The sequence below is a fragment of the Oculina patagonica genome, chromosome 2 (assembly GCF_052425735.1).
Source record: "Oculina patagonica isolate OP01 chromosome 2, crgOcupat, whole genome shotgun sequence".
Classification (NCBI taxonomy): Eukaryota; Metazoa; Cnidaria; class Anthozoa; order Scleractinia; family Oculinidae; genus Oculina; species Oculina patagonica.
The window spans coordinates 9,699,413-9,720,699 of NC_135759.1; the positions used below are offsets into that span (position 1 = coordinate 9,699,413).

At 37.4% G+C, this 21,287-nt stretch overlaps 1 protein-coding gene and 1 long non-coding RNA gene across 2 annotated transcripts; one reads left to right on the forward strand and one right to left on the reverse strand.

Moving 5' to 3' along the window:
- Positions 1-766: 766 nt before the first annotated feature.
- LOC144637993 (uncharacterized) lies at positions 767-16,585 on the reverse strand. The gene is made up of 10 exons (XM_078497091.1): positions 16,571-16,585; positions 8,891-8,962; positions 7,520-7,591; positions 7,082-7,147; positions 5,411-5,479; positions 3,829-3,897; positions 2,565-2,636; positions 2,263-2,334; positions 1,723-1,794; positions 767-842 (listed from the first exon to the last, which is right to left on the reverse strand). The coding sequence occupies exons 2-10, from the start codon at positions 8,899-8,901 to the stop codon at positions 767-769; spliced, it is 579 nt and encodes a 192-aa protein (XP_078353217.1). The 5' UTR covers positions 8,902-8,962; positions 16,571-16,585.
- LOC144641803 (uncharacterized) lies at positions 9,875-11,728 on the forward strand. Its single transcript, XR_013568627.1, has 3 exons — positions 9,875-9,948; positions 10,369-10,448; positions 11,632-11,728. It is a non-coding gene; the product is annotated as an uncharacterized LOC144641803 (long non-coding RNA).
- Positions 16,586-21,287: the final 4,702 nt, after the last annotated feature.

Below are 21,287 nucleotides of genomic sequence, written 5' to 3' on the forward strand. Positions count from 1 at the left end.
ATATGTATTTCGGAAATAGAAAGAAAAGAAATTCATCAACAAGCGTGTGTTTCTAAAAAGTCCAGAAAACTTCTTGGGCACAAAAAGTGACCCGTAAAGCCCAGAAACGCTTCTTCGTGTTTCCCAAAATTCCCGAGAATTTCGGGCCCGTAATACTGATTAAGTTATTTCCCCCTGAAATTTACCGGAGCTCTTGAGCTCCCGAAGACGCTTTTTGGGGACTTATTTTGTCGCTAATCTGTTTTTGAAAATCAAACAAAAAACAAGTACGGCGATGGCCTTGTAATTATATAAAGGACGACAGTAGAGGATTAGATACTATTCAAAATACGTCGAACAGACCCACCGAACAGTCGATTCATATAAGTATTTTAAAAGGGTATTGAATTGATTCAATAGGAAAAGAGATGGAAATTCCCTTCTGTGGGTATGTAAAAGGGGTTCCATTTTCCTATGGAAGGCACCCTACAGGGTGAGCTATTCTGTCGGTAATGGTATTTGAAAGGATAAGAGTTTAGACCTCGGGGCGGATCCTTTCCTTTTTTTGTGGAGTACCTCCGGGTTTTATATCCTTTTATGAAATCGTTACGGGATGACAATGTAGCGTAGTGAGGTTAAGATGAAATTTGTATTCGCACGCGTGCGAAAAAATATAAAAACAAGTTGACATGTACCGCTAAAGCCACACGGTCTTTGTACTGTGACAAAGACTTGCTTTTTATGAGAAGGATACCTGCGAGATTCGATTGTATCTTCAGTACGTAGCTTACAGGAAACCAAGTGTCTTTAAATTCTTTAGAAATTCACCGTTGACCGTCGTAAGCTTATTATCTGAAAGATCCCTATTTAAAAAAAAACACAACAGCAACAATTAATTGATTAACTTGCCATCACAAGTCACAACCTGCAATAGACAATAGTAGCGTGACTTGCTAAGTACCAGTGGATCAGCGTGTCAATAGTATCATTAGTATTATTACTAAGTCAATAGATTAATAAACTAATGGTTCAATGGAAGAAGTATCTTCAAACCAAGACAGGACAACAAGCAATCTCAACACACATATGACTGTCGGCTGAAATCAAACCCTTGCTAGGGTTAATGCGAGCCGCTCCGAACTTCGCCATCCTTGCTCCTCTATGAAGGGTGTTTGCAACCGAGGAAGATTGAAGGCCCTCAGAGACTAGACATTTTATAGTTGTCGACAACTATTTGTTATTGACAACTATATGTTATCAAAAAATAAAAACGCAGCGGGACTGTGAGACCAAATGTCGACAGCCAGACGCTAGTTTTTTTGTTGTAGACAACTAAAAAGCTTCCTCTTTTGGAAATGGAAACTGCATAGTTGCCGAGAACTACATTTTTGACCGTTTTTTTTTTTTCTGGGTACGGGATTGACTGATTTAGTTGCGGAGAACTATCGTAACTGCGTTGTCAGTAGTCATTGTTTATTCTATAGAAGCATGGGTAGCGAACGTTAGTTCTCAAGCTCTTTCTTGCCTGACTTAGTTTTCGATATGTGTGGAATACTTCTATCGGACAGAATTAGCTGCATTGTCGATAAGAAATGGTCGTCGTTAACTAAATGTCCGGTCTGTAGAGGTCCTAATATAGATCAGACAGAAAAGAAAAAAATATATTGGCTGGTATTTTAAGGAAGCGCCGTACGTAACGTAGCTCCCATCAACATCGCATTAAAACATTTCCAAAATACTTACAGCTGCTGTAAAAGGTTCGAGTCACGAAGAGCTCCACTTTCAATAAAAGCGATTTGGTTACTTCGAAGAAACCTTTTTTGAATTATAACAAGAATTACTAGTTAACAACGATGATCAAGAGTGTTTTTTAAATGCCGTCTGCCATTGTTTTGGTTAAGATGGCGGCGGGAGAATACTGTTCCTTTCGTTGTAAATTTTTCTTGATATGTAACAAAATGGTGTATCTGCCATGATTAACGCCTACAAACATAAATGGGTATCGTTTTGGAATCGGACTCTCTAACTAACGTAGAAATATAATGGTGAATTCAAAGTAAGTGAAATTTTCGCTATAGCACAAAAAACAACAACACTGAAATTGAATTTAATTTCTTTACCTGCTGTTGTTTATAGTCAGTTTAGCCTATTCACGAAATTAAACGCCGGCATTATTGATCGCCCCGCACAGGCCCCCTCCTAAATCCGCCTATGGTTTCTGCTGGGACTATGTACTGAAGCTCTTCAACACCAGATTCACAGAGGTCTCAACATGTAACATACAGTCTTTGTAAAAAATATGCTCCTGTAAGCGTATCGTTGTACAAGGCTGGTATCATGTTGTGATCTCCACATCTTGAGAACATAAAAAGCATTGGAAAAGTTAGTTATCGCAGACAACAAAAATGAACCAACGAGGCGACTCACCGATCGTGGAATCTATATCTGATAAACAACCGATCGATAAGTGGAAAAAACGTCGGCACATGTATACACTTAAAACATTCGAATGGACGCTTTTTGTAGGAATACAAGACGAACTGAGATAAACGAATATTGGAATATAAAAAAATAAACAAACTTACAATGTTAGCAATCGCCAAAAACCAAAAACGCTTCTACTCGGTAATCTGTTGACCATGTTATTATCAAAACAACTAAGAAAGAAAAGGCATAATTTGTCAGGAGAGATTGTCGCAAGTTGTATTTAAATCTTATTAAATGGTTTTTTATAGACTACACTGGCAGTGTGTAGTCAGAAGTGTTGTTGTAGTTGTTGTTGTTATGATTGATATTCTCTTTTTTAGTTGCATATTCTCTCAATTTGTTACAAGGTATGGAATGTGAGAAAATCCTCACTACTTTTTAACGGTGTTTCAAAAAACATTAAGTCAATGCATAGCAACTCAATTTTAATTAAGTTAAAGTTAACATATCCTTTCCCTCTCTCAACTTAACCCTCGGACGTACAACGGAGTGGAGGGGGGAGGGAGGGGGGTAGATGGATGGATGGATCGATGGATGCCACCCCCTCTTGAGGTTTTTTCGTAAATTTAAGAAAAAAAATGACTCTACAATGTAAAACTTTCAGTAGTTGTTCATTCATCACTCGTAGTATTGTTTATATGTCAATCCTGTGTTCATGATTTTTGACGTTGCCAGGGCAATGTCATTAGCACCGGGGGAGGCGCCACAGGCCCACCACCAACGGGAGAGAGGAGTGGGCGGGGGAAGGAGACCGACCGGCCGAGACGAAGGTCGCTATTTTACAAGCAGACGCGCATCAGTTTTGATATATTTCTTTATTTTTCTATCTTTTAAAACAAAATGTGACAATTTGTTTTATTTTATATTTCATATGCATTTTATCTTGATTCTGCATCAATTTCCGTTATATTCTGACCTTCTAAGAAAAATGGTTAAATCCAAGATGGGAGATCGAAGATGGCTGCTCTAGTGGCGACATATGACATCATAACCAACAAGAATTATGTCATCTTGTGGAGTAAGCTAAGGGCTTGCTACTCAGTGCAAAATAGTTTCGCAGCTCGCTTATAGAAGGAAAACCCTGGGGAGGGGTTCCATTTATCCCCGACTTTGTAAAACGGCGGGGGTAATAATTGCCTTGTACGTCTAAACGTTAATAATATCTTACCATTTCCAACTGGAAGTTATATTAATGCACAATGTAAGACATGAACAACCCAGTGAATGTTTCCTGAACAATTATTCACACATGGAGAATTGCATGTGAAATAGTTTTAATCCCGTCTAGGAAACTCAAATAACCAGGTCCACTTTAAACTTAATCAAGATGCGTATAACCGTGCAAGAAATTCAGCAGCTTACAAGAAAGAAAGTATTCGGATATCTTTCACTACGTCAATGATGCTTCTTATGTTGTTGTTTTCCATTGTTCTGTGAAAAGTAAGTCTCAGTTACTTTTAGCTATAGGTTTGTATGTATTCTGCAACATGTGATCGCATACTAAAGCAGTATTTTGAAACATGTAAATGCTGTTGTCGAAAACGAGCTATGAGACTCGGAGCGAGGTCATTTGCTAAACACATATACCACACGCGTCTTGTATACTGCTAGGATCAGGAATGTCGAAATATAAAGGGTCTTGTGAGGAGATAAATGAAATGAGAGAGATGTAAGTTCTTTTGTTAGGAGCAAAGGGGCAGGCAAAAAAAAGAAATAGAAAAACCCCTAAGTCATTGCAGCCATAACTTGTTGTAGAGGTAACCTAAACGTCAGCCTTGTGGCTGATTGATACTATGTGTAAGCGAATTGAATGTTTAGCTTAGTTAAACTAAAAATTCAAACTTACACAAATGAAGGAAGGGACGGTTATCTTTTGACAGAAGGCGCCACTTCCCAATAAAAAAAACTACTTTCTAGTACAGTTCTGCATGATTTCAACTGTTCCATTAATCAAATTTAAATCTTTAAGGATGAGGTCACTTTTCCTCTGCATGAAATCGTCTGTGATTTATCGATTTTGGGACTCGCAATATTGCGGCGTTCGAGTCTCCCCAACGCTTATTTCTTTTAAGTTACACTTAAAACTGAAGGTGTATTTAATAAAAGGAGGAGTGGACTTAATAGATGGTTTCCAGTCCGTACTGAGCAATCTCCGCTTAGTCACCTACGAAGTTATGTTTAATGTTTGTAAACATTCCGAAACAAACGTACCTTTTTATTTATTACATTATTGTTACTTATTTTCGCGGGACCTTAATTTCGCGAAAATCGAGCGGGCATATTTCGCGGGACTTTATTTTCGCGATTTGGCCAAAAAAATACGATTAAGGGGAACTAAATTTCGCGAAAATTGTCAAAATACTGGTCTGCATTAACAAACAGAAAGTCTTGAAATTGACACAACTAATTTTTATTTTCCACAGCAATTGTTTTTAATGACAATAAACAAAACCATATAACAAAACAAAACTTAAAACAGTTTGACATATTCCTGTGTTACAAAGTAGAGCTTTTTGACAACTGTACCAAGATAGTTATGAACTAAACTGACGGCAACGTTGATAAGTCATAACAAACTATATATAAGGGTATTAAATTTCGCGTCGTTATTTTTCGCGAGAACCTTTTTTCGCGGGTCTTTAATTTTGCAATTTTTTGAAAATCGCGAAAATTAAGTCCCGCGAAAATAAGTAACAATAAGGTATGAACGCCGATATCCTTGAGAAACAGTAATAAACTCTGCGCACTACGGACTGGAAATGAGCGTTTAAAGTGAGACTTGGATGTGTGCTATACTTACAGAACAGGTATTTCCAATCCATGGATTGACCGACCGAGCGACCGGATGTTTCTCTTCATAACAGTAGGTTGTTCACTGTACATGCACCGCAAACCATGAGTTTAAATGAGCGTTTCAATTAAAGCTGAAAACAAGTAAACTTACAAAGTACGGATCGTCGATCCTTTGAAACAGCCATCCTCAAAGGTTGACAACTGATTGTCATCCAGCCGCCTAATGGTAATAATAATATTAATAATAACTATTTGTTATTATTATTAACTATTGGAAAGTGTGAAGATTAATTATACCTTATAGTACGGAAATGATTAGAAATCGCTCAATTGAACGTACTTCATTGAGAATTCTACTAAAGTCTGCCTGCAGCCTCGTAAACTATCCTCTATTTAATATAGTACACCACTAAATTTTCTCCGATTCGGAGAGACAATATCAGCCCATGGTACCAGTCCGTGGAAAACACCCGGATAGATAGTACTCGTCCGTTATTAAAAAAAAATGGAAACAAGCTGGCCTACAGACAAAAAATACACACTAAATTCACTGCAGTTAGTGGGTTTCTTGTCTTGTTTTGTTTCGTTTGTTAATTCGGCTTTCGAATCTTTCATCCTTAAAGGTAAAAAATATCAGTTTAAAATGCTCGTTTCTGAATGGGCGCGCGGAAGAAAATTTAGTTGTGAACAATAATAATAATAATAAAAAAGAAATGAATGTTTCTGTCTGGGAACTCTAGGTCTGATAGTTGCCCCTCGGAAATTTGATGTTCTTAAAACTAGCATATTACCCTCGAAGCTCCGCTTATGGGGCTCATTCTTTTTAACAACAAATAGTAAACTACATTTCGTGAAACTTTCTATTGATACGTTTAAAGCGGAATATAAACCATATTTTATTGCTAAGTAGGAACTAAAGAAACTAAATCTTGGATATTCTAGGCTCAATATATACACAAAATGTGAGGAAATTAATAGAAGTCCAACCAGTAGATAGTAAGCTTATCCTTAAGTGTCCCCTATTAGTAGAGCGGTGTTTCTCGTCGGCTAATTAATATAAGGTCCTTTTAGAGAAGTTTACCCTATTAATACAGGGGAGGGGGGGGGGGGGGAGGGCTTTTGGGCCCGCGCTGATTTTGAACGCTTATAACGTTTTCAAGCTTCAACTAAACCCTGCCAAAATTTGTGAGTTTATATAAAATTTATCTTGGAATGAGTTGGTCGGATAGGATGTTATGTCAGGAACTTGACATTACCATTGCAACGGCATTTTGATAGGCATGTTTTCCCAAATTTGTTCTTTTCGTGTTTCTATAAATGAAAAATAACTTAAATGCAATTAATTTTTACCTTTTTACGGTTTTTAAGCACAGTTTTATTGATTTTGTGACTTTGCAGTAATTTTGGGTGGTTTTCTGGCATTTTGGAAAAAGTTTGAAATTCAAGATCGTCATCATCCCACGTGACGTATACCAAAAGATAGATTATTTATTGTGATTGCTTAAATATTCTGGAAGTTACATGGAAGCCCCCCTCCCCCCGGGGTCAGAGAAGGTCCAAAAAAGCCCGGTCTGAATAGGCTTAATTTTTTTTTTGATTGATTGATTGATTGTTAATTGATTGATTACGGACTGCTTATTAGCTCTTTCATTGCATATTGTAAAAAAAATTGTTTTGCAGGCGTTTGTTGTACGTTTAGTATGGTTGATAATGCATGGTATTTTCTGAAATTTACCCGGTTGATCATGGCGTACATGTATAAAGAAAGGAAAAACTTGATAATGAAAACAAGAACAACATTTTTTTTTCTTTTCTTACTTACACTCGTTTTATGTTACCAATGAAAGCTCCCCTGGCACAGTATTTCAAACGATTGCGCTGTAAGTTACTTCAAATAGGATATGCAATAGTGTAGGGTTGATAAAATTAGTCACTATAAAAATAACCCATAAATATGCACCATGCTTCTCTCAAAGACAAATGAAGAAGTTCTAAGTTCTGTGGTGCCGTTGTGTTATATTTTTCTTTTATTTTGAACAGCTAAGAAAAAGAAAGCCCGAGAAAAGGAGTAGTTCATGTAAAGAAAACATGAAGAAATTTCGACAGAAAAGGAACGAAAAAAAAATGTATTTATCAAAAAACTCTCCACTGGTCATTAAGCTAGCGTGTATCGACATTTTTGTAGCATATTGGCTGTGAAATCATCCAACAGTTGACAATTTGTAATTAGATTCCTAACTTTTTACATTTTAATACTTACAGTTCCAGTAAATATGAGAAGTAAACAAATGAATCTGGTGCAATGTGTTCAAGCAAATTGTCTTGTAAATACCTGGAGTAAGTCAAAAAAATATATATATATATTTAATAAGAAGAAAATAGGTTACCCACAAACAGGTTCCAGGGGCGGATCCAGGATTTCAAAAGGGGAGGGGGGGGGTGGATGGCACACCATTAGGGCCTAACCCTAACCCCAACCCTAACCCTAACCCTAAGTGGCGGCAGACGGCGAAACGTGGCGTAACAACAACCAGACATGAGCGAGAGCTAATTTTCTTTCTTTATTTATTTTCTATTTCAAATAAAGTGACATTTCGAATTTTTTTTACTGAAAAATGGGGGGTGGATATCCACCCTATCCACCCTCCCTGTATCCGCCCCTGGGTTCGGCAAACGGCAGCAGCAGCGTGTTATTACTATGTAGGGTGTCGAGACTGCACACATAATTTTCTGTTTCTCACTTTAATTAAAATTAGATAGAACGCGCGATCACAGTCACCATAGGTAAATTATACTGCGCCAAACTGACCCACGGAAACTGGAGCTTTTTCCGGTTTCTGTAGCATAAAGTGACTTAGAGTTTTTTTTACTCCCCCTTGGATGAGATGCTAATCCTTTGTAAGATCATCGCAAGGTTACACCTGGGTAGCGGCAGTCAACTGCTGAACTGTCTCTCCATAGCAAATGGCCATGGGCAACGATTGAAATTAAAAGTCACTGTTATTTGTGGTTTCGCATATTTCTTTAACCATTTCCTCAAACATACATACTATGTAAAGCCGATGTGAAGACCAAACACAGGAACAAGTTCCCTTACAAAACGGTCACCCAAACATGATATGTATATTTCGCGGCAATCGTATTAGTTTATGACGTCGTTCTCTGTTTTCTATGTACTTAACGCTTGTAATGCACAGGAAGGGAAAAACCGACTGCTTGCACAGAACTTTATAACGGCTACTCGATGAGTTTTCCCACCGTAAATTTCTCAACTCGGATTTTTTTCTTCTTCATAAATCAAGACCTGTAGGATCATGCAATATCGCAGGATACAAAAGGTTCTGTATCGAATTTAATTATATCGACTAGAACGCGGGGCAACTTGGTAAACGAAAACACGCAGTGATATAAGTTTCTTGGTTTGCATAAAGTATGGACAAATAAATGCAATTAATTTATTATCCTTTTCAAAAGTGCGTGCGACCGACAGAAGAGAGGGAAAAGTAAGATAAAAAACATCCGACAATCGCCCAAAGAAATTATGTGTTTTTTCTGTGGTATGCAGGATTTCTGTAGGGTCCAAAGTGAAAGTCCGGTTTTGTTGCTTTCTCGTATTACAAAAAATACTTACACGCGCCACATTTTGCTGAGTTGGAAAAATGTTTTGTTGGAAATCCTTTGTAGTTGGTTGTTTCTCAAATCACTGGTACAAAAATGAAAAGAACATTATTTTGAGGCGAAAGTAAACAGATCTAAAAAATCGGTGGCCACATGGCTAGTAAAGGAATTCTCATTTATCTAACTGAATTATTTTAGTAAAAGATGAATTAAAATAGTGGTAAAAATTCCAAGATTTGACAATAAAAATAAGCGGCAGTAAGACACAACGTTTCGATGTCTTCCTGACATCATTTTCAAGTGACAAATAAAATAACGGTTCAACAGTGTTATATATGCGGTTAGAGGTGTGATGTTTCATTAACATATTTGTTTTAAACAAATAGTTTCGCGCGGATAGAATCCGATTGCGTGGTCAGGGTAGGTTTCTTCTTTCCAATAAACAACATTTCGTAAATCAAGCAGTCCGGTTTTTCGCTGCATTTCTTTAGGACGGAAAAATTGCTGGTAAGGTCGCCGATGTAATTAAGGTCGTGATCGTTATTTAAATGCTTCCCGATTGCGGAGAAACTATGTTCATCAATACGTTGGTGTAAATGCCGGCTGGTATAGCCGACATAATCTGCATCGCACAGCAAGTAAGAGTTTTGCGTGGAGCTAGCAGTGGCATCCTCAGATAAACTTTGACCTTAACGCTACCCCTTCAATACCCCTTTTAACCCTCCCCCCCCCCCCCCCAAAAAAAAAAAGTCATTAAAAAATAAAAAAAAAATGAATTAAAAAATAAATACAGTTCAAATAAAACTGTAAATCTCCATTTTAGTTTCAGGGCTCATTGGGGTCTAATAATAATAATAATAATAATAATAATAATTATAAAAACAATATATAATTATAATAAAAACCGTGTCCAAAATCCTTTGCAACTGAAAAATCGTCAAAGGGTATTCGACATCCTTTATTTGTATTCCCGATACTGGAGAAGGATATGGAATGAGGAGAAACGGTGAAAGCTTTTCGCACAAACATTTCTAACAGACTTAATACAGTGATGACCTGAGGTCACTTCAGGTAAGCGTTTCTCATTGTACTATAATTTTATTTTGAAGACTAAAAGTGCTAAAGATAGAATCGTACTAAAACTAAGCTGGTCTTAGCTCACTGGAATTAAAGCAGAGCTCAGGGAAAAAAAAATAGATCTTGTAGATTTTGAGGCGATAGTGTCATAGTAATGTCACTCAGTTCGTCGAGGCATGTAACTGTTATTTTTATTTGTCATCTGAATGTTAAACTACTTCAATTTAATAAGAATCGCATCCTTTAATTATTTATACGTGAGGAAATGTTTGTCAAAATATTGACCATGTGGTCATTTCCGGCCGCAAAGAAATAAATGAGACCATTTCTGAAGTTTAAATTTCTATCTTTCCATGATGTGTATTGTATTGCCAGACATAGATCGACATTTTTTTTGCATTTTGTTGTATACAGGTAATTTGTGGGACTATTAGAATGTCTAATTTGTAAACAGGATTTACAGAATTCAGAACTGAGGACTTTCTGAATTACTGGTGAGTTAAACTATGGATTATAACAAGTTCAGGCAGTTATTGATTTCTTCAGCCAATCTCAGCAATTCCCATCCTCCTCTCTACACACATTCACTACCTGAGACATTTTTAAAAGATCTACTTTTTGACCAGACATTTGCCTACGTTATAAAAAAGCTGTTTGACATTTTTTAAGGCATGTATTTTCAGTTGTTGGATGGCCTTCAGTAGCATTTTAACCCTCGGACGTACAAGGGGGGGGGGGGGTGGGGGTGGATGCCACCCCCCCCATAAGGTTTTTTCCAAATTTTGAAAAAACGATTTACTCTATAATACTGAAACTTTCAGTAGCTGTTCATTCATCCTTTGCGGAAATTTTGATATGTCAACCATGTGTCCATGAAATTTGACGTTGCCATGGCAATGTCACAAATACAAGCATGTCTTGCCAAAAAGCGTCATTTTTAACATTTTTTCTTTATTTTTTCCAGTTTTTTGAAACAGAAGTGCAAGATTGGTTTATTTTTACATTCCATAAGCATTCTGGCTTGATTTTGCATCAATTTCCGTTATTTTTTTACTTTCTAAGAAAATGTTGAAATCCAAGATGGCGGATCCAAGATGGCGGCTCTTATGACGTCATGTGACGTCATATGACGTCACAGCCAATTAAAATTAGGCCATCTTGTAGAGTAAGCTAAGGGCTTTCTTCTCAGTACAAAATTATTTCGCTACGCCTTATTATAACGAAAACTCCGGGGAGGGGTTCCATCCACCCCCCCCCCCCCCTTGTACGATGGTGGGGGTATAAGTTTGCTTGTACGTCCGAGGGTTAAAATATTCAAATGAAGACTGACATTTTTTTCTGCAAAATTATGATTAATGAAAGGAAGGGTGCCAAGAAAATTTATTTCTTCCTGGCCTGACCCAGGTAGACTGTGCAAGGTGAAACCATTATATGCTTGCCCAAAGTCCCATATTTCTCTGGAAGGATCAACATCAAAAAATAAAAACCCATAAATGTCATTTGGCTATCTAGCAAGTGGAAAAAATTATTGAATCCACGACTAGCCCAAAATGAAAGCAGTCAGTTTTTTTTTCACACACTGAAAAAGGTCATTTAATAATTATACATTCTGCATGCTGGAAAAATAGCAATTTCATCAAAATAAACAGTTTTTGTTTGTTTTGTTTCTATTTACAGGTGACTTGAAGAGTGCAATGACATTCCTCTTAGTCAAAATGACCTCAAAAATTCACATTGTGTTGATGTAATAAAATTGTCACATGATTGATTCCCACATGTTGCCAGTTTAAACCTGAATATACTTTAGTGACATTTATAGCTATTTATGTAATATGAACATCCCAGAACAACCTCGTTCCCAGGGCTTTTCCCTTGGTAATTTGGAACGGGCGGGAAAAGACCCTGCCATCGGCCGGTCACGTGATTATCTTAAATATTTCGCGGAACTCTAATTTATGCAACGGCCGGTAAATCTCGCTAAAACACAAAGTGAATTAAAACTGAATAGAATACGTTTTCTCGGGTTTTCTGTGAAAAATTATGGAGCAGTCAACTTCCAAAAAATACACGCTCGGTATTCACTTTGCTGGCTCTGTGATGGTGAGTACGAAAGCCATCATTTGCTTCGGGTTTTTGCCATCGATGACATCGAAGCGCGCGGCAACCCTGCCGAACCGATATGCATGGAAAAACCTCCGCTAAGCACAGAGAGAAAATTGGAGAAAATCCGGCACGGAACGATGAAGGCGATCTTGAAGAACCCATGGAAAAGGATTCTTCGTCCTATTGAACTGAGCTCCTAACAATATAAACCGAATCACTGGAGCAAATCTGGACAGTCTAGAGGTCACAGGTCTGCAGGCGTATACATGGTTTCCTGTTTGACACCTCTACTCATGTTTCGCTAGTGCGGTTTGTTTTGGCTCATTTCTATTTTTGCAAATTATGCTATCAGCTCTCAAAATTGCCGCTCTGGAAGGACAGGATCTGAAATATTCCGTGAAAATGTTGATTTCTTGCATTGTGATGCCGGGTCGCGCTGTTTAATTTCATGTAAAGACTGCAATGCTGTTGCAAGATGTATTGTATCATATCACGGATGACATTTTATCTTTGTCCGGCTTCTCCAGAGCTTTACTTCGAGAAAGCTTAATGTTTATTTTATAGAGAGGTCTATTCTATAGAGAGACATTCTGTGTAGTAAAGGTTATGCTTCTTGTATAAATTTCATCGAGCGTTTTGTATCTTGAGCTCGATGCTCCCTTGTTCACTTGGTTATACGTTCTGGCACCACATGATTTCAACTCAGTGTAGATTCAAGATTTGGTAGATTCAAGATTTGGTAGATTTGAAATCTCACACGCGCAAGTGGAATCTGTTGACTGTTTTTCGTGTTGTATATGCCATTGTATAAAAAATTCTCTTAAAGGGGCTTTAAGCGAAACAGAGGACATTTGCGGCGTTTTAGAGCCATTCCAAGCCGACTGAGGAAACCGAAAGCAGATAATTAATGCGTTGTCTTCGATCTCAAATTTATGACGACACCCAAGATTTTCGGGTGTATGAGGCTCACGTGACCGGCCGATGCCAGGGTCTTTTCCCGCCCGTTCCAAATTACCAAGGGAAAAGCCCTGGGAACGAGGTTGATCCCAGAACCCAATAAGGCTACATGTGAATACTGACACTTTATTACATGTAAGTTTTGAAACCATTCTGGGTTCATGACGAAACTATTTTGTTTTGGCATGATTGTAGATTACCCCGGCACTTTTTTTTTGCATAACTGAATTGACTGCCACCACAGTCCGCAGTCACCATACAAATATCAAAATTTCACGCTTAACTGATTTTAATGTCACCGCAGTCCACAGTCCGACACAAAACGTTTGGTGTTTAGATTGCCTGCCACTGCGTAGTCACGCATTTCTTGTCTGGCACCGTGGTCCGCAGTCCCATAGTTAACCTGTGATCAGGCGTTAAAAGAAAGCCTGATCGCAGGTTATCCCATGGTAAACATATGGGACAGAATGTTTTGTGTTTAGAGAGGCCTACTTATTCACTTCGGTTAGCCTAATATGCACTTTGGTTAGCCTGTTCACGGTTAGCTATCTATATTTGTAAGAGCAACACTATATATTGTTAACATGTAGAATTCTGGGTACACTACAGACTGTGATTAGGTTGCTTGCGGTTAGCCTTTATATTGTGTTCAGGATATCTACTGTTCTTAAATCCACTACGGGACTGCGGACCGGGGTGGCAGGCGATTATAACATTTACTAGCATTTCATAGAATCGACTACGGGACTACGGGACTACGGGCCCCGGTGGCAGGCGATTAGCAGACTTTGTATTATTTTCAAATAAAACACTATGGGACGGTGGACCGCGGTGGCAGGCAATTATAACAATTTAATCCAATTTCGATCAATGGACTGCATGACTGCGGACTGCGTTATGAGTGAAATATAACTTAACAACAAAATTTCACTGCGGACTGTGGACCACTGGAGCAAATGAATAATGACAGGGTATTCTACAATTGCTCCTTAGTTTCAATGAAAATAATGAAATTACTGAGAATTTACAAAATTATTATCGCAGACCATAAATTTACTCTAGCACAGGCTAAAGTGTCTTCAATAGTGTAAAGGTCGGGACAACTTATGCGACTTGACAGGTCGCGGCGACAAGTCGCTCCATGTGTACTGCTTACAACTAAGTCGCTGCAACAAGGTGTTTGTTTGGTGCACAAACAGCGAATTTGGAAGAGTGGGAATGCAAACTAGTTTTCCATATTCAATATGGCGAAAATATATGACGCACTTTCAAACCAGTTTGAATTTGTGCAACACGTCGCAGGGACAAAATTCTGTTGCAGCGACATAGTTTTTCGCATGTCACACTAGGCGACTGTCACCGTGACCTGTTGCCTAGTTTGTCCAGACCTTAATGGCAGTTTAATTATAATGTGTGGTTCCAAAAATATCCATACCTACCCCAAGGATGGACCCTTCCGACACCCTGGAACTTTCAGTTTAGCTTCATACTTTATTTTAAAAATTTTGACTATTGCGCCCTCCCTCCCCTTTGGAATTTCCATTGACCATCCTTGGGGTGAGTATCGAATTTTCTGGAACCGCACAATGTAGGCATTTACTTATAAAAGTAAACTGCAGATTTATACAGACTAATCTATTTTTTTAACCTTTTCACATTTTCCTGTTTTCTATGGAAATATATAATTATATATTGTTTTTACCGGTTTCACTTGTAATAATAATAATAATAATAATAATAATAATAATAATAATAATAATAATAATAATAATAATAATATTAATAATAATAATAATAATAAAACTTTATTTAAACTCAAATTTAGAGTAGCTTGACAAGCTAATATTTCCGAGAACGAAAAATAGATAACAAAAAATAAAAATTACTATTTACATATTTAAAATTGACTTATATTAACTAATTATAAAAATTGTCATTTACATGCCTCATAAATTGGCTTTGCAGATGTGCCTTTTAAAGTCAGGTAAGTTACATAGCGTTATAAAATTAGGTAGAGAATTCCATTCTTTTGTTGCCAGATAAGTATAAAGGAGTGGAGACCAAAAGTTGTAGTTCTAGGTTTGGGCATTTCCAGTATATAGTTTCCACGCAGGTTGTATGAAGTAGAACGGAACGAGAACATGTTTCTCATATAGGCTGGATAGTCATTGAAGTTTGATTGTTCGAGTGAAATTTACTTCTGTAACAATTTGGGTGGGACAATAATTGCTGTATAGTGTCACCATAGATAGCTTCAATTTTTAGGAACTTTAAATTATCGCTCTCCAGGCCGCCCGAATACCTCTTTTTTCTGTCATATTTTACGTCCGTGCAAGCTGGTTTTCCCCAATATACTTACATGTTATAGAGTTTAGAAGATGCAGAAAAGGCGTAATCGTCAATCCGAGATATTTGATTTTTACCGAGCAAACTGAAAAATAACTCAAAAGTACTCAATGATAGATGGCAGATATTGGGTCGTGCGCATCGTTAAATTACCAAGAAATTCATAAATGGTTTAAACCATCTGTTTTGTTTTTAATTGATGCTTGATTAAAGTTTTAAAATACTATGTGAAATTATCACTTTTGAAGGGGGTGGCGCAAGAGGGCATTAACATTAACGAAAAAAAATGCATGACTTTGTTAAGCTCAAATTTACTTTCTTGAGGTTTTCTTTAGTTTATTACATCAAAATGCCTTTTTTTTCGAAATTCAATATTTGTTCATGGACTGAAGAAATGATATTGCGATTAATTATCGTTGGATTACTTTTCGTGGCCAATTAACAAGTACGTTTGGGTTGTTGTGCTCGAAGGGAAACACTCAATCATAAGTTTTGGTGAGGTTGGAAGACATATTAGGCAAGTTAATTCGAGCCAGTTGCTACATTTTGCTGGGGAAAAATCTGGCTAATATACCCCCGGCGAGTTATTAAAGTAGCAATGGTTATTTATTTATGGTAAGAGAGGAGAAACGACAGTCAATCTCGAGACACAAGTCTGATATGTAATTTCCGATAAGGAAAAATTTGTAGCGGTCACTAGTGTAGAAATGATAAGCCAATCAAATCGGAGGATTTCTGATTAGCTTTAATAACAGCAGCAGGAGAAGTAGCAGTACTGAGTAGAAGCAGCGGCAGCAGTAGCAGTGGCGGTGGCGGTGGCGGTGGCGGAGACAGTGCAGTGGTAGTGGTAGTGGTAGTGGAATTGGAAGTAGTAGTAGTGGTGTTGGTAGTGGTAGTGGTAGTGGTACTGTAGTAGTAGAAGTGGTGGTAGTGGTAGTGGTAGTGGTAGTGGTAGTGGTAGTGGTAGTGGTAGTGGTAGAGGTAGAGGTAGTGGCAGTGGTGGTAGTGATCAGAATGCCCTCACGCACCTTGAAGCGCTTTGAAAATCAATCGCCAATCTAGGAAACCTGAAGTCATTTTTCTCTGGTCACATCAACGCTGATGGAACATTCAACATTACGCTAAAAAATATCGTTTTGAGAAAAAAAAAGGTGCTGCGCTTAACTGCTACTTGTTCATTTTCTAGTTTTATTTTAACGCTGAAACTTACATAGATCGAAGATTTTTCAAGCCATACAGTGTGGTGTTAGATATCTCACGCAGCTGGTTTCTACTTAAGTCGCTATCGAAATTAAAAAAAAACAAAAATAAATAGTAATTTAAACGATTCTTCATGTCATTTGCTCTTGAAGTTAAATGGTTAACGCTGATTTAGTTTTAAAACAAATCCTCTCAAAATCCCTATTTGCTATATGTTTCCAGGAAAGTCAGCTTGGTGACTGGAGGCTCAAATCAAATTATTCATTTGGGTGATAACTTTGTAAGTGAGCTAAATGTAGTGCAAAAGCAGTGGTCTTTCATTTAGCAATGGTTGTGTATGTGTAAATACATACCCAATATAAGTATGATTCAGGAAACATTCAGTTTTAACCATTCCCTTTTCACAATACAAAAATGCCAGGAAAAAGTATTTGACATGAACTTAACATAACTTTGATTATGGTCTTGAACAAAACAGTTGCGCTGGGCTTATTTGTTTCGCTACTGTCGACTTTAGCCATTAATTTGTTGTATAAAAAAGCTGATGGATCGGCGCGCTGGTTGCTAAGTTCCCATGTCAACTATATTATCGATTTTTAGTTTCGAACTAAGAACTGATCGACATATTTACTTACAGTCTCCCTAGTTGTTTAAGTTCTTCAAAGCTGTCATCCTGGATTTCCGTAATTAAGTTTGAAGAGAGATTTCTGTTTTCGTAAGAACAAGAGGCTTAAAAAGTCCGTAAACCAGGCTCTTAGCGTCTAACTTCGACCAGCACGCGACGACTGTAAGCCGTATTTAGAAAGCAGTCACATCAGTGTTAGATACAGCTCTGATTTCTCTCTGTCCATGGCTTTATAGGTGAGATAAAGCAGTTTTCAATTGAGTGTCGTAAAACCAAAACCAAAGTAATTACTCTGGCCATCACAAAGGACACAGACAATCCAGTGAACCAATCAAAACTTGAAGCAAATACATGTAGCCGCCACGAAGCGCGGGAAAACGTTCGCGAGCGAGTCACGATTGGTTTTGGTTTTAGTTCTGGTTGGCTGAGAAAGTGGCGCAAGATTTTTAAGCCAATCACTAAGCGTAGCAATGCAAAACCAAAGCAAACACAATTAACTTTCGACACTCAAGTGCAAACCGCTCTATCAACACGTTTTGTTTGCTTTGTAAATACTCTTACAGTGAGGCTACTGTTACCGGGGTCACCCAGTCAAAGTCAAGCGTTTAAGTAAAGAAAACACATCGCCGTGAAAAATGTACTTGCTGCGTGACTTATCGTTTGCACTATACGTAATCGGTCTCTATGTCGGTCGACACTACCTATAATAAACATGATCCCATTCTCGATGTTTTGCTTTAAATAGTCGCAAATAGCCCAAATACAAAATTACCTACTGTATACTAGTAAATTACGAGGAGAAGGAGAGGAAAAAAAGAAGAGAGAGAGGGAGAGAGAGAGAGGGAGAGGGAGGGAGAGAGGGGGAGAGAGGGAGGGAGAGAGAGAGAGAGAAAAAAAAAACAGACGAGACACCCATAATTGACACTTTAGAATTGTTGTTCTGATTGAATTCTAAACTGGTTGACAGAAAAATAAGAAAGCAGCGGGTATTTTTGTCCCCATTAATTGGTTGTATATCCTCGAAATTGAACGGTGATTGAACATGAAATCAATTTTGATAACAAAACATAGAAGACGGACAAGCACAAAGGGACAAGCAGAAGCAGTTAACAAATAAAAAAAAAATGAATCTTACAAAAGTAAAGCTCGCAAACTAAAAATGATAATTTCTGGCAATAAGCGGAATCTTAGGCCCCTGTATCAATAAATTATTTCATTAAGCCACTTATTTAATATATTTTTATTTACTTCTTGATGTTAGCCACTAAAAATTAAGAGGCAGGCAGAAATTAACCTCTATATTTAACAAATAAATCAACTCTTACGCACAGCGCTGCCATGATTGGACATCCAACAAAAACACCCGCATGTATCATTTTTAGCTCGTTGAAAGATAAATCTCTAATGGCCAAAATAAAAGTAACACGAATCATACGTATCTATCCTCACTTTTAATTAACAACCCATGCAAGCCTACTAGGCAGTATGGATCGTAATGAATAAATGGAAGGCATAAACATATCTTAACCCTCGGACGTACAAGGAGGGTGGGGGTGCCACCCCCTCGTAAGGTTTTTCCCAAATTTTGTTTTACTCTACAAAGCGGAAACTTTCAGTAGCTGTTCATTCATCCCTTGCAGAAATTTTAATATGTGAGCCATGTGCCCATGATATTTGACGTTGCCATGGAAGCGTCATCAGATCTGGCCAAAAATCGTAATTTTTAACATTTTTCTTTATTTTTTCCAGTTTTTTGGAACATAATTGGACGATTCGTTTATTTTACATTCCATAAGCATTCTGGCTTGATTTTGCATTTATTTCCGTTATTTTGTGACCTTCTAAGAAAATGGTGAAATCCAAGATGGCGGCTCTAATGACGTCACAGCCAACGAATAATTATGTCACTTGTAGAGTAAGTGACGGGCGTTTTACTCAGTGCAAAATACTTTAGCTGCCTCTTAATAGAACAAAAACTACAAGGAGGGGTTCCATCCACCCCCTCCTTGTACGATGGTGGTGGTATGAATTTGCTTGTACGTCCAAGGGTTAAGTAAGAAGAATTATATAAGCATAGAATATCTCCTCTAAGATGGTGAGTTGCACATAAATATTGAGGATATTTATCTGTACTTACAAATAGTTTAACTTTTCCAACCCCCAAAAAGCTTCTTTGTGAAGATGACTGATCTTGTTGTTTGCGAGAACTCTTTCGTAAAACCGAAAAAAAAACGTACCTTCATGCATATACATCAAGGTGATTTTATATATTTTTCCTGTTATTCAACTAGAGAAATTCAAACAAGTAATTATAAACCAAACACGCTTCTGATTTTTTTTTGCAAAGAGTAAGATGAACCGAATCAGCAAATCGTAACATAACATAACAAAATAACATGAACTTTATTTAAACTCGAATTTTAGAGTAGCCTGAAAAAGGCTAATATCTTCGAGAAACATAAATTGTATAAAAGGAAAATTTGCCCTTGACAGATCCTTTACAAGTAGGGCATTAGGAGCTATTACAATAAATCTAAAGGAAAATGAACTCGTAAACAACAGTGTATTTTATTAGTTTATTCATTAATGCTTTTTAACCCGTAGTCGGGAAAAGTAGACGGGTAATATAATTAAAAAAAATAGCGCGCGTTGTATTTGTTTAAACTGGCTCTACCCTTGAAGCAGCTGAATCATGTTCAGTTGAGCTCTTTTTGGATCGAGCAAAAATAGTGTCATAACAACTGATTAACACTGCAAGGAGGTCAGTGACAATACGATTTTTTTTTCTTTAATTTTAACTACAGTAGCAAAGCGTTGAGATGCCTTTTGCCCTCTTTATAGGTTCTCCAAGAAGTGCTAGTTAGAGTCATATATATTCATCATTGTGTGGAATGTTAGGTTACTACTTTACCAAGCCAAATAGCAAAAGTTTTATAATTTTGTTCAAGAACTGTTTATTTTGTGTTTTATATTTTGCAAAAATAAAACCATTTTCTCCAGAACCGTGAAACGAGTCATATCTATGCTTTCTTACAGTTCATAAAGCCCACCAAGAACCTCATGATCAAAACCTTTTGTTGGTATGCTTCTAAGTTTGTTTTGTTTGTAGGACCTAACAGGAGGGAATTATTAAATGAATTGCGTATTATTTTTTTGGTTAATCAGTATACAGTAGAATCACCCATTCGGCACACCGTTGGTTTTCACGAGTAACGTATCGTGGAAACGAAATTTGCCACGATAGGAATTTTCCTGAAATTCTAAAAACGAAGACATTAATGGTCGCTTAATTCAAATTTTGTTTAATTATCAATTGTCTTGATCTGAAGAGTCGGAAAGTGCAACTAAAAGTTGATTTAACTCTTTCTTTCTCTTAACCTTAATAAAGTCACTCTATACAGCCTTGGTCAAAGCGTGACAGGCCATGGCTGAACGGACGTAACATGACATAACATGAGAAAATCACCAACTGACGAAGTCGTCTGAGCTTTAAAAAATTATTTTTGCACTACCAGCATAGTAGTTCGGCTGAGATTCGAATCCGTGTCCATCAACGCTAAAGGTGGGCCGCTAGATAAGCTGACCTAGTGCCCTTGTTTTGTAAGTCTTATGTGCAGCCTCCGTTAAATGATGTCAATTTATTTAAGTTTTTTTCTTAATTGCAAACTAGCACTGCGGTTGTTGGCTGTATCTCTGAGGGAAATATTCGTATATAGGCCATCCAAATAAAATGTTTCGATTCCCATCGCCCGACCGACCCATTTTTCGAAATGTAAAAACAAAAAAAAATCCAGATTCACTAGTCAAAGAGGCAAGTGCATTAACGATAATTGTATCAATATTCTCATCGAGATCGACTGAAATAAAATCTTTCGGTTCTGCTTTTCCTGGCTTCTTAAATGAACCCAGATCCCTTAAAGTGTTCTTTTTTTTCTTGCCCGACCGACCGACCTACCATCACAAGAGATGGGGTGATGGGAAACGAAACATTTTATTGGGCCGGATTGCCATAATTAAAAAAAAAATCCACCAAAACTTATGTAGGGCTGATATAGACGCCACAAACTATGACGCAACGTGATTGAATTAAATAGATTAAAAC